General features: G+C 39.0%; 1 protein-coding gene across 1 annotated transcript in view; it reads right to left on the bottom strand.

The window, feature by feature from the left end:
* Window positions 1-13,103, bottom strand: part of Ep300 (E1A binding protein p300) — a 69,281-nt gene that overhangs the window by 26,569 nt on the left and 29,609 nt on the right. The window contains exons 7-13 of the mRNA XM_029547868.1: window positions 11,481-11,574; window positions 10,755-10,892; window positions 7,171-7,288; window positions 5,625-5,799; window positions 3,629-3,706; window positions 2,528-2,637; window positions 638-775 (exon numbers count right to left, since the gene is read on the bottom strand). Coding sequence (XP_029403728.1) covers window positions 638-775; window positions 2,528-2,637; window positions 3,629-3,706; window positions 5,625-5,799; window positions 7,171-7,288; window positions 10,755-10,892; window positions 11,481-11,574 — 851 coding nt within the window. The remainder of the gene's footprint in view (window positions 1-637; window positions 776-2,527; window positions 2,638-3,628; window positions 3,707-5,624; window positions 5,800-7,170; window positions 7,289-10,754; window positions 10,893-11,480; window positions 11,575-13,103) is intronic.

Below are 13,103 nucleotides of genomic sequence, written 5' to 3'. Positions count from 1 at the left end.
AAAGTTCAGTGTTATCCTGAGCTACTAAGATTCATTCATATAGTACAATACACTTTCAATGCATATGCACATGCTAGATTTGATCCTTAATACTATTTAAAAAAAAAAAGTTTTTTTTTTTTTTTTTTTCGGGGGGGGGAGGTTAAAATGTCTAGCTTAATATTTGAAAACCACTACCTCTTGCTCAAGATACTCTAAGTACAAAACAGAGCAAGTGTGGTAAGGCAAACCTAGACTCCTAGCAGTTGGGAGGCTGAGCAGGAGTATATGACATTCAGGGCTATCCTAGGATACACAGTGAGGTTCAGACCAGCTTGAACCACATGAGATCTAGTCTCAAAACTCCAAATAAATATTTCTAAGAAGTAAAGATTTGTTCTCTGAGTTAAAGGCCAAGGTTAAATGGTGAGACCTGTTTTTGAACAGAAGAAAATATAGACTATTTCTATGCCACATTTCTCATGAAAATTGTTATTGGCAGGAAAGAACGTCTCTGCCTGTCAAGTCTGGAAATGTGCATACACTTCTCAGACACCACACAAAGGAGGAAGGAGAGAGTCATGTGCATACTGTTGTCCTGTATGAGTGCCCTATGTGCCTATATGTGCACACTAAGCATCATTTTAAATAAACATACTTGAGACACTGGTGCTTGACCGCTGGATGGAGCCAAAGGCATGTTTGTTACATTCATTCCTTGGGATGGAAACTGAGTCTGGGAGAGGAACTGGTTCTGGCCGGAAGCCTGCTGCATACGAGGTCCATAGCCCATAGCCTGCAAATAAACAAAAAGAAAAAAAGCACACCAAACCATAGGTCACCAACTGCTTCATTACAATTATTTCCCAACTGTAGTTAGCAAGCACTCTTGCCCTACTATCCAGATGTTTGCATGGAGAAAAATAAAAGACAATAGTTTGGATAAGAGCAGCATAGAATGTAAGTGAAAGAACTTGTGATCATGTAAAAACTAACAGTAACAGGCTTGCAAGTACCAGACACAACCTCAAGAAAGAAGAGGGTGAAGGGACACAGGGCGCCAAGATATCTACAACTCTGACAAGAAACAAAAAACTTTTCTCTTCTAAAACTGCCTTACGTGAGTCTAGAGCTTTAATAAAAGGAAATATGGAGAATAAGAAATGATGGTAATATGACTGAGAAACATCTCTGCATAGTCGTGGTCAAGTGAAAATCTGGTCTCCAGCTGGGGCACTATTATGAATTCTTTAGCAAGTACAGCCTTGTTGGACCAAATATGTCAGTAGGTGAGTTTATAGACACATTTGGATCACTGTCCTCCTTGTTTGTGGCTGAAATATAAGTTCTCAAGATTCGTGCTACTGTTGCCCATACCTTACATGCCATTATACATATCTAGTCCCAGAATCATATGCCAAAATAAAACTCTTCCTTAAGATGCTTTTTGCCATGGTATTTTACCATAGCAATAGGAATATACCTTCTACTTTCCCTCTACCTCATTTTGCTTTTAAAAAATTATCATTGCTACTTTATGATATATTTTATGTGTATGATTTATTTACACGTACATATGTATATCACACACATGCCAGGTAGTCATGGAAATCAGATGACGTTATCATAAACTCCAGATCTGTAGTTATGGATGTTGGTGAACTGCCATCTAACATCGCTGACACAATTGAGCCAGAACGCTATGCAAAAGCAACAACTTAGACTACCCAAGCAAATACCCAGGTCCTCCACTTCATTTTCTGAGACAAGGCCTCCCATCAAACCTGGAGTTCACATTTTAGGATAGGATGGATAGCCAGTGAGCTCTCAGAAATCTCCAGCTGTAGCACTGGAATTCAAAGTGTATGCCACCATAGCCTGGATTTTATGAGCTGATGTGATCTAGATTCAGTTGCTTATGCTTTCACTCCATCCTGCCAGCACAAATCAATTGTGTTGTATATTAATTTCTGCCCCTCCACGTCCTTCAGATTTTGTATTTAGCCAGGCATGATAGCACACACCTTTAATCCTAGCTCTCTGGAAGTGGGCAGTAACAGGATTTCTGACTTTGCAGTCAGACTGGTTTCCATGAAGAGTTCTAGGACAGTTAAGAGCTACGTAGTGAAAGCCTGGATGACTAACAACTAAAGTTACTCTCATCTATAAAATACAGTCTACTTAACTGGGATTGGAGGCTATTTTGTGGTGCTAAAGAGACAACCAAGTCTTCTACATGCTCTATCACTGAGATACATTCTAAGCTATACTATGTAATATTAAAGGTCAAATATGAGAAAATTACACTATTGAAAAAGGTCTCAGGTGGTCAACATGTGTCAGAAATAAAAGGCACTTGTAACTGAATCTTGACTTTGATCACTGGAACACACATAGAAGGACAGACATACTTTGTTTAATCTGTGCTCAGACTTCTGTATGAACATTGCAAGAACTAAAACATGTTCTGCTTAGACATTAGTGTTCCCTGAAGTTGTAACAAAGAAAAAAGACAATTTTTTTAAAGGGTAGAAAGGATAAAACTAACCGGATTGAGTGACCCAGACTGAGCCAATTGCCCGTGGTGCTGAAGAGGAGAGGGCTGCCGGGGTCCAATAGGAGGCTGTGGCATATTCATTTGCCCAAATTGATTCAAACCTGTGAATACATATAAAATATTATTATATTTCAATACTTTTGTTGAATTTAAGAACAAGATGTAAGTTGATATAAGATTCTGCTCATTCTCTCAGGACCAACAAAGTAATATTGATATTCTGAATCAATTTTTTTCAGTTACACCAGCTAAACAAGGGTATTATTTGTTGTATGTATGCATATACATATATATGTCTGTATGTGTTTGTTTTTCTAGATAGGATCTTACTATGCAACCCTGGCTGTCCTTGAACTCAAGAGATCTGCTTGTCTCTGCCTCCTCAGTGCACCACCACTGGGCATTTTTTGGTTTACTAGTTTCTTTGTGAGCTGCCATGTTGGCGTTCCTCTGGAACAGTAGACAGTGTACTTGTGCCAATTCTCTAGTCCAAAGCAAAGTATTATTGATAGTTTCTAAACTAAATTTTGCAACATGCTAAATTGTTTGTCACTTTAAATTTTTGAAAGAGAGTCTCACTTTGTAGTGCTGGCAAGCCTGAACTCACACTTGAACTTGTAAACATCCACATGACCCTGTCTCCCAAACGTTCACTGCCATTCTGGGTTTGTTTTTTTTTTTTTTGGTTTTTCGAGACAGGGTTTCTCTGTATAGCCCTGGCTGTCCTAGAACTCACTTTGTAGACAAGGCTGGCCTTGAACTCAGAAATCTGCCTGCCTCTGCCTCCCAAGTGCTGGGATTAAAGGTGTGAGCCACCGCGCCCGGCCAATGGATGCTTTCTTACTTACTGGATTCTACTCTTGGACCTGTCAGACAACCCAATTTCTCATTCTCCCTCTCTTGGTGGATTTTTACTACAAACAACTTTCAAATTTCCAAAGTAGTATATTTACTTGCTGCTGGGTTAAATCAGGAATTAAGGTGGCAAGCAATATTCTGTTCTACCTCAGACTCTTAAAAATCAACCATGTTAAAAATAAAAAATAATAATAATAAAAAAAAAATCAACCATGTATCTTTTTCAAACGTTACCAGGTTGTGGAGTCAACCGAGGCATCATGTGGTTCGGCACACTGCCACGGATCATAGACGGGTCAGGCACAGGACCATCTGGAGTGGAAAACACAAATAGTTAAATATCCTTTTGTTCCTTAAATACAACAAAATTGCATCAAGTATGATTAATAGCTTAAACAATCTCTAACTAGACAAGAATCTCAAGAAATGGCCTCCATATTATATATACTAGACCATTTTATGCTTCTTAAATATAAAACTTAATATGAGATTAAAACATTTAAGTTTGGTATCTTGTTAGATTATCTCTACATCTTCTAAACACTTTCAACCAGGTACAGAGTAGTGTGCTGGTCTAGTAAGACAGGTCTGTGAATAAAGGTACTTTCTTTTGAATCAGACAACCTGAGTCTGATACCCAGGATCCACAAGGCAGAAGTAGAGAAGTGACTATTGCAAATTGTCCTTCCAACCTCTGTGTGGTGTGTTCAAGTCAACCACCATCAGCAGTTTTTATTGTTCTGGGTAAGGTGGACTTAAATTTCTAACCAAGCACTTAGGAAGCTAAAAGAAGGATTACTGTGAGTTCAAGTCCAATTTGAGAACCAGTTCAAACAAATAAACAAACAAACAAGCAAGCAAGCAAGCAAGCAAGAGCTGCTTGCAGACCGTCCATTATACAGCCTGCCAGCCTTTTCTACTTCAAGAGTTTTCCTTCTGTTATTAGCCAAAAACATAAGCCTAAAGCACACTTTCCCGGGGTACTTTTAATTTCTACACTTATTTGCTGGAGCTCTTTCTCTACACTTTGGCCATGTCTTTGTTGCTGACCTCTGCTGAAAAGACATGGTTTCATTTGATCCTCTGTTCCATCCTCCTCTAGACAGCTGCTAAGATTAACATTTACTTGCCCTGTTGTTTTCCTCAACACAGATACTGATATCACATACTTTAGGCACCTTGTGCTAATCTTCCCAACTACTTCTTACTCTGAATTTTAGTACTTAGAATCTAGAAGTACGTCAATAAATAAATTAAATAATTGATAAGTCATTCATATATATATATATATATATATATACACACACACACATATACATATATATATATATACACACACATACACACATACATACACACACACACACACATACACACACATATATATATATACATATATGAACGATTATGTAAGGTCAAGAATGGTATTAAATCAGAAATGGAAGTTAATACATATTATAAAATTTTTGAATTGTCTTTAGCCTTGTAATATACAGTAAAATGTTACTGTAATGTGAAGCTGTTTATACTAAAGTATATGGCTAGGTATAGTGGTACACATCTTTATCCCAGCACTTGGGAGGCAGAAGCTCAGAGATAGCCTGCTCTACACAGTGAGACCTCATGTAGTGGTCTGAATTAAAACAGCCCCAATAGGCTCATATTTAAATACTTTGGCTTCCAGTGAGTGGAGGTATTTGGGAAGGAGTAGGAAGTATGGCCTTTATAGAATGAGCATAGTCCTTGAAGAAAGTATGTCACTAGCTTTGAGCATTCATTTCCCCAGTTATGTGCTTTCTTTTATAAGAGTTTTCTTGATCTTGGTCATATCATCTCTTATAGCAAAAGAACACTAAGACACCCTGTCTCAAAAAAACTAAAAACAAAACAAAAACCAAACCAAACTATCAACCAAAGAAACAAAACAAAACAACAACAAAACTGCTTGGATAATGAAATGCAAATAGTGAAATTTCGAGTGAGCCCTGAAGATGGTTGGTATACCAAACCTACTGGCTACCTGTCAATTATAAGACAGTGGATGCTGGAGAAAGCCAATGGAAATATGGAAGCTGCTATTTTGTACTTGGAAGGCTCCCTTGAGCAGTAAAAATAATTGTAGGTTATCAATTTATGCCAATTATCATATTCATAAATGTTCTATTTTTCCACTCATTATTAAAAGTGGATGTATTAGTTTCTTATACTACATATAATAAAAAGTACTTACTGGTAGTCATTCCTGTTGGTTGCGGCCCCATGTTAGGTCCAGTATTCATAGGCCCTGGAACCATGCCAGGACCACTTGGTAGCATGTTCTGTTTCTGTAGTCTAGTCCTCCGTTTCTCTTCTAGTTCCTTCTGGATCTTATAGATCTTCTCGGCTAAGAGGTGATAGTATTCAGCCTTGAAGAAATTTTAAGTAAAAAGGAGAAAAGAGAAATTGAGTAACAGAAAAAATGAACTAAGCAAATATTGGTTCATTTAAACGATAGGAAAAAACTAAAGCTGGCTGTAGAGGCAGAGGCAGGCAGATCTAGGTTTCAGTATAGCATGGTTTGCAGAACAAGTCTCAGGACAGCCAGGGCTACACAGAGAACCCTGTCTTGAAAAAAACTAAAAACCAAAAAACAACAACAAAAAGCCATTAATAAATGAGCTCATACTTATAATGTGTGATTAATAATTTTACTATGAGCTTACAAAATAAAACTTTAAGAAATATATTCACAAAATAAAAACTGGCAATTTATAGGATAAAAAATAGCCTACATTTTAGCACCAATTTTAAAAGGTTCAACTTCTCCGGGCGGTGGTGACACACACCTTTAATCACAGCACTTGGGAGGCAGAGGCAGGCAATTTCTGAGTTCCAGGCCAGCCTGGTCTACAAAGTGAGTTCCAGGACAGCCAGACACACACATAGAAACCCTGTCTCAAAAAAAAAAAAAAAAAAAAAAAAAAAAAAAAAAACCTTAATATCTTCATTCAAAACAATCTTGAAAAAACAAAAACAAAAATACAAAAACAACACAAAAAAAGTTCAACTTCATACAGAGAAAATACTGCTTGACATAAAACATCAAGGAATTGACTTATTCACCCCATATTATAGAAAACAGCACAGAACTATTAACAGTACAACGACTTTTCAAGGTAAGTCACACATAAATAATGCATGTTAAGAAAAGGTAAGCTACAAATGGAAGCACTAGGACGGCAGGGGCAGATCTGTGTTTGAGGTCAACCTGATCTACAGAGTCAGTTGCAGGATAGCTAACAAACATGGGGAAGGATAAAGTGAGAGTGATGAGAGAGTGAATGAGAATAAAAACGGTAAGACAATTGACATGCACTTAAAGACACACTTTGTTGGCTAAGCTCAGTAACGACACATGAAATCTTATTAGCACCTGTGAGTCAGAGTCAGGAGGACCAGAAATTTTTACATGGGAACTTGTCTCAAATCGATAAACTACTTTTTTATTGTATCTGTTCAATACTGGGAAGGTGGGTCAGTAAAGCTAAAGGTAAAACTAAAGAAAAGAGAATCCTCCTAAGAAAACCAACGTCGTCATGTTATAGAAGACAACTAAATTTATGTTTTTGTTTTTCTGAGACAGGTTCTCACGATGTGGCCTCAAACTCATACAGATCCTCATACCTGGGCGGACAGAGTACTGAGATTAAAAGAGTATGTTACCATGCCTTACCAAGACAAGTAATATAAAACTCAATAGTCCTACTTCAGAAAAGAAAAAAATATTATGTGCTCACTCTATTGTTTGCAGATTCATACATGTCCCCTTCCACCTTACGAGCATATGCAACAAGGTTTTCCATCCGTCGGTCTTTTAAAGCAGCAGGATCCGGAGTGGGAAATATGGCTTGAACACTAGAACATAAAATAGAACCACTGTACTAACATGTCAGCTTTACCCAAATTCACAAGACAAAACCACACAATATGGTAACATTTTCCTTAACCAGCATGGACACAGTTCATTCATAAAATATAAAATTATTTTTTTGGCTAGGTGATGGTGGCCCACACCTTTACATAGCACTTGAGAGGAAGAGGCAGGTGGACCTTTGAATTCCAGCCCAGCCTGGTTCTACAGAGTGAGTTCCAGGACATCCTAGAAACCCTGTCTCAAAAACAAAAACACATAAACCAAAAAACAAAGAACTTAATTTGAAGTTGTTCATTCCTGAAGTCTAATCTTTACGTGTTTTACATGCATGGCTGTCTGTGCACCACGTGTGTACAAGGCCAACAGAGGTCAGAAGATCAGAAAGGGGATTAGAGATACCACGACTGCAGTTACATACAGCTGTGACCTATCATGTGGTTGGGCTGGATTAGACTTGGTTCCTTGGCATAGCAGCCAGAATTCTTAAATAAGTCACCTCCTCTAGGCTTACAAATACTCTTATTTTTCAAAATTCAGCAACAGAATAATGTATGCCCAGTTTTACTCTTCTCTAATGGTATCCCTAATTTTGAACATATTTTTCTTTTTTTGGAGATAGGGTTTCTCTGTATAGCCCTGGCTGTCCTTCAACTCTTCTGTACAAAATGCTGGCATTAAATTCAGCGATCTGCCTATCTCTACCTCCTAAGTGCTAGGATTAAAGGTGTAGGGCATCACAAACCTGGAACATTCTCTTAAAGAAAGATTAATATTGCAATATTAAAAAACTTATGAGCTGGGCATAGCGGCACACACTCTCGTCAGATCTTTTTTTTTTTTTTTTCTTTTTTTTTCCTTTTTGGTTTTTCAAGACAGGGTTTCTCTGTGTAGCCCTGGCTGTCCTGGAACTCACTCTAGACCAGGCTGGCCTTGAACTCAGAAATCCTCCTGCCTCTGCCTCCCAAGTTGGGCGTCAGATCTCGTTACGGATGGTTATGAGCCACCATGTGGTTGCTGGGATTTGAACTCCGGACCTTCAGAAGAGCAGTCGGGTGCTCTTACCCACTGAGCCATCTCATCAGCCCTCTGGTTCTTTTAAATGTATTTTCCTTATTAAAACAAAACCCTAAGCCGGGCGTGGTGGCGCACGCCTTTAATCCCAGCACTNCCCCCCCCCCAAAAAAAAACCAAAAAAACAAAACCCTGGAAATTCAATGGAGCAACAGGGACATCAACTCACCCATAAAACTTTCAGCTCATGATTTATCCTGTCTACAAGAAATGGAGGGATACAAGATGGAGGAGAAACAGAGAATGGTCAACTGATAACCAGTCCAACTGGTAGTCCATCCCATGGGAAAGCACCAATCCCTGACACTACTACTAAAACTCAGAGGGATGCAGAGACCCACAGCCAAACATCGGATAGAGTTTAGGGACTCTTATGGAAGAATAGGAGGAAAGATTGTGGTCCCTAAGGTGATAGGAACTCCACAGGAAGACCAACAGAATCAACTAACCTCAACCCTTGGGGCTCTTCAAAGAGACCGAATCACCAACCAAAGAGCATACAAGGGCTCCACCCCAACATATGTAGCAGATGTGCAGATGTTATTTGTCTGTGGAATACATTCTTCTACCAAGGTTGCCTTGTCTAGCCTCAGTACAAGAGGAAGTGCCTAGTACTGCAGAAACTTATGTATCAGGGTGAGGGGATACCCAGGAAGGACTCTACCCTGTCAGAGGAGGAAGAGAGGGGGAATGGAGCGAGTGGGAGGGGGGACCGAGGTGGGAGCAATTATTGGGATATAAAGTAAAGAGAAAGAGAGAGAAAACATCGCAATAACAACTCCCAATGTTTTAGAATTCATAAAGGAAGAACAAAGAAAAAAATGCAAATTTGCTACTGTAGAATTTTCCGATTGTAAACTTGGTTATGGTGGCCACCATCTTTAATCTCAGTAATCAGCAGGTAGATAGGCAGGAGAATCTCTAAATTCAAGGCTATCCTGGCCCACATATCCAGTTCAAAGACAACTAAGACTAAAAAGAGACCTTACCTCAAAATACACACACACACACACACACACACACACACACACACACACAAAACCCCCCACTAAGTAAAATATATGGCAACAGTAGTTTTTAAAAGACTTATTTTCATTTAAAAATGCGTGAGAAGGGCTAGAGATAGGGCTCAGTCATTAAGAGCACTGTCTGTACTTCTAGAGTTCAATTCCTAGCAACTACGTGGTCTCTCACAGTATCTGTGATGGGCTCTGATGCCCTTTTCTGATATGCAGGTTCTAAGTGAAGATAGAGTACTCATATACATAAAATAAATGAATCTAACCAACTGAGCCATACTGCCAGACCCAAAAAACAACTTGTTTGTTGTTCATGTGTGCAGTCTATGGAATTAGTGTGAAGGCCAGAGCACAGCACTCCTTCAGGAGTCAATTCTCCCCTCTCTACCAAGTGAGTCAGGAGGGAGGGGGGGGACTTGACAGCAAGAGCCTTTACCCACTGATCTGTCTCATAAGCATCAGATAAACAATTTAAAGTAAATTTAAAAGTAATAAAAATAATATAATTGATCTGGAATCTAGGCACATTAATTTATATGTTAATGAAAAATACTTTTAAAATAAAATTAAGAAAATTAAGAGAATAGATTTGAGAAGCCAGCCAGGCAGTGGTGGCACATGCCTCTAATCCCAGCACTTGGGAGGCAGAGGCAGGCGGATTTCTGAGTTCGAGTTCAGCCTGGTCTACAGAGTGAGTTCCAGGACAGCCAGAACTATACAGAGAAACTCTGTCAAAAAAAAAACAAAACAATACAATACAAATGATAAAAAAACAAATTAAGAAGCCAGGCATTATAGCATACATATGCACACAGCAACTCCAAGTACCCAGGAGGAGAAGAAAAGATGATCAGAAATTCAAGGTTAACCTGAGATATACAGAGACCCTCTCACAAACTGCTTCACCCCCAAACAAGAGAAAGATATAAAAAGTAAATTATCAACACTATCATCAGCCTGGCTATACAAAAATAGTAATATTCATTGCTAATATACCCAACACTTTGGGGACATTAATTTTTTAAAATAATTAAAAAAAAAAAATTATATGAGAACACTGTAGCTGTCTTCAGAAACACCAGAAGAGGGAATTAGGTCCCATAACAGCCAGGTTGTGACCCACCATGTGGTTGTGAAAATGGAACTCAGGACCTCTGGAAGAATGTTTAGAGCTCTTAATCTCTGAGCCATCTCTCCAGCCCCCTAGAAGCATTATTTTCATGAAAACCTTTTTCCCCAGAGACAGGGATACTCTATGTAGTGTACCTCAGCCTCCAAGTGCTGGGATTAAAGAGATTTCAACCACCGCCCAGCTAACACAGCTCTTAAGAATGATACATGCCACAGTCTTACTCACAGTTTATGAACAAGGTGGTTTCGAAGATCCTGAGTAATATCTTCATGCCACTGTTTTCGAATTCCAGTACTAGATGGCTGAGCTGCTGTTGGCAAAGGACCCAGGGAGGCCACACCAGCATTTTCACTCATCATCGGGCTTTAGAAATGAAAGAGAAAGTAGCTTTAGTGAAAAAGTATTGGAGACAGACTTCACTTAATTAGAGCTAACAGTAATTACTTTGATGAATGGAGACTGAGTTTATTTAAGGGGCATGTGTATGAGACTACACATTTTGTGTGTATGTGTGCGTGCGTGTGTGCACATACTTCAATAAAGAAAAGTGTTATATTTCCTTATGAAGGATGAGAGTGAATTCTTTATTTAAAAATCCAAGTTCTGTCACTAGGCTGTGTTGCCACTTGGAAACATGGTTAACTTTCACAAAAACCATTAAGCAGTAACTGAAAAGCACATTAGGAGAAACATTTTTTGAAAACCTCATACATGTGCACAATCCATTGATGATATCCATCTCTAAAGAATGCACTAGAGGTGCAACACTGCAACTCCCTGTTTCTTTGGCGGGGTATAGATTAAACCAAGTATGTGACTCAAATGTCAAGTAAGGCTATATATACATGGACATCCTGCTCATTCCTTTCCCAAAAGCTACCTGCAAATTAAGAAAACTAAATAAAACAAGGAATTCTTAAGAATTTGAAGGGACTCAGGGCACAAACTTACTTTTGAGAATTTATGGTTGAATGCAACATGGAGTCAGAAAGAAGATTCGGCGTCTGAACCCCTACACCTCCATTTACACCCATAGGACTAGCACCTAGGGCAAAACAAAGCAACAAAAGAAATAAAATAGCCACCACAAAATAATACCATAAACAAAGAAAACAATGCAATTAACAACACATAAAGACTAACACATGAAGTAAAAGAAGAGGCACAAAAGTTAGAAAAGACTCAACTGGTAAAGTGTTGGTATACAAGCATGCGGACAGAGTCCAAATCTCACACACATATATAAAACATGGCTGTGGTGATATCAAATGTCACCCTATTGCCAAAGGAATGATCTCCAGACCTTAATGGTTATCCAATCTAGCTAATGAGGAAGCTCCAGACTAATAAAGAAGTCAGAGACTCAAAAAATAAGGCAGAAAGTGAAATAGGAAAACACAGACTTTGTCTCAAAAAAAGGGGGAGGGGGCATGACATTTCTAATCCCAGCACTTAGAAAGCCAAGGCAAGCTGATCTCTTTAAGTCAGAGGTCAGCCTGGTCTACCAAAGTGAGTTCTAGGACAGTCAGAGTTACCCAGAGACCCTTTCTCAAAACAAAAACAAACAAACATTGAAGCTGGAAGGACAGTTCAGAGGTAAAAAGCACTTGCTGTTTTTGAAGAGGATCTGGGCTCAGTTCCTAAAGCTCACATGACAGCCCAAAACCATACAAATTTCCAATCAAAGAAAGTTAACAACCTCTTCTGATCACAGGCTCTACAGTGGTACAGTGGTGAACAGAAACGGACAAAATCCAGATAAATAAAAAATTAAAAAGCAAAAATCGGACTGGAGAACTTGATATGGAACACTTGTCATGCTAACAGGAGTTCTCTCCGAGGTCAGAGTCCATCACCTACGATGGAGTATGTACACTTGCAATGTCAGTGACGGGAAGGAAAAGACAGCACAGGCCCTGGGGCTCTGCAGGTAGTCAGCAGAGCATAAAGGACATGCTGAAGGTCCCAGTGAGAAACTATACAAAAAACAAGATAGGCTGGAGATATGGCTTAGTGTTAAAGACACATGCACTTATGGATAGAAACACATGGACACACATAAACATGGGTGGGGAGGCTAGAGCATGCTCGCCCCCCCCCCCACACACACACTCACAATTAAAAACAGTGCAAAGTAGGGGCTGGAGAGATGGCTCAGCAGTTAAGAGCATTCACTGGCGGCTCTTTCAGAGGCCCCAGGTTAAATTCCCAGCACCCACATGGTAACTCACAACTGTCTATAACCCCAGTTCCATAGATCTAACCCCTTCACACAGAAATATGCAAGCAAACACCGATGCACATAAAATAAAAATAAGATAATTTAAAAATACTGAAAGTAAAAACATCTTTAAAAACAAATCAGAGGTTGGAGAGCCTAAGAGCACTACCTACTCTACAATAGGATCTGGGTTTGATTACCAACACCCACATAATAGTTCCCAACATCGGTAACTTCAGTTCCAGGGTACTGCCACCTCACTTCTGGACTCTACACATGTAGTACAATGACATAAAGCAAGGAAAGAAAACAACCTCATATATATACAGACCTTGTCTGAAAACAACCAAAAA

Source organism: Mus pahari, chromosome 17 (assembly GCF_900095145.1).
Source record: "Mus pahari chromosome 17, PAHARI_EIJ_v1.1, whole genome shotgun sequence".
In the NCBI taxonomy this organism is placed as follows: domain Eukaryota; kingdom Metazoa; phylum Chordata; class Mammalia; order Rodentia; family Muridae; genus Mus; species Mus pahari.
The sequence above is the reverse complement of the archived record's forward strand: the minus strand, read 5'-3'. Positions and strand labels throughout refer to the sequence as shown.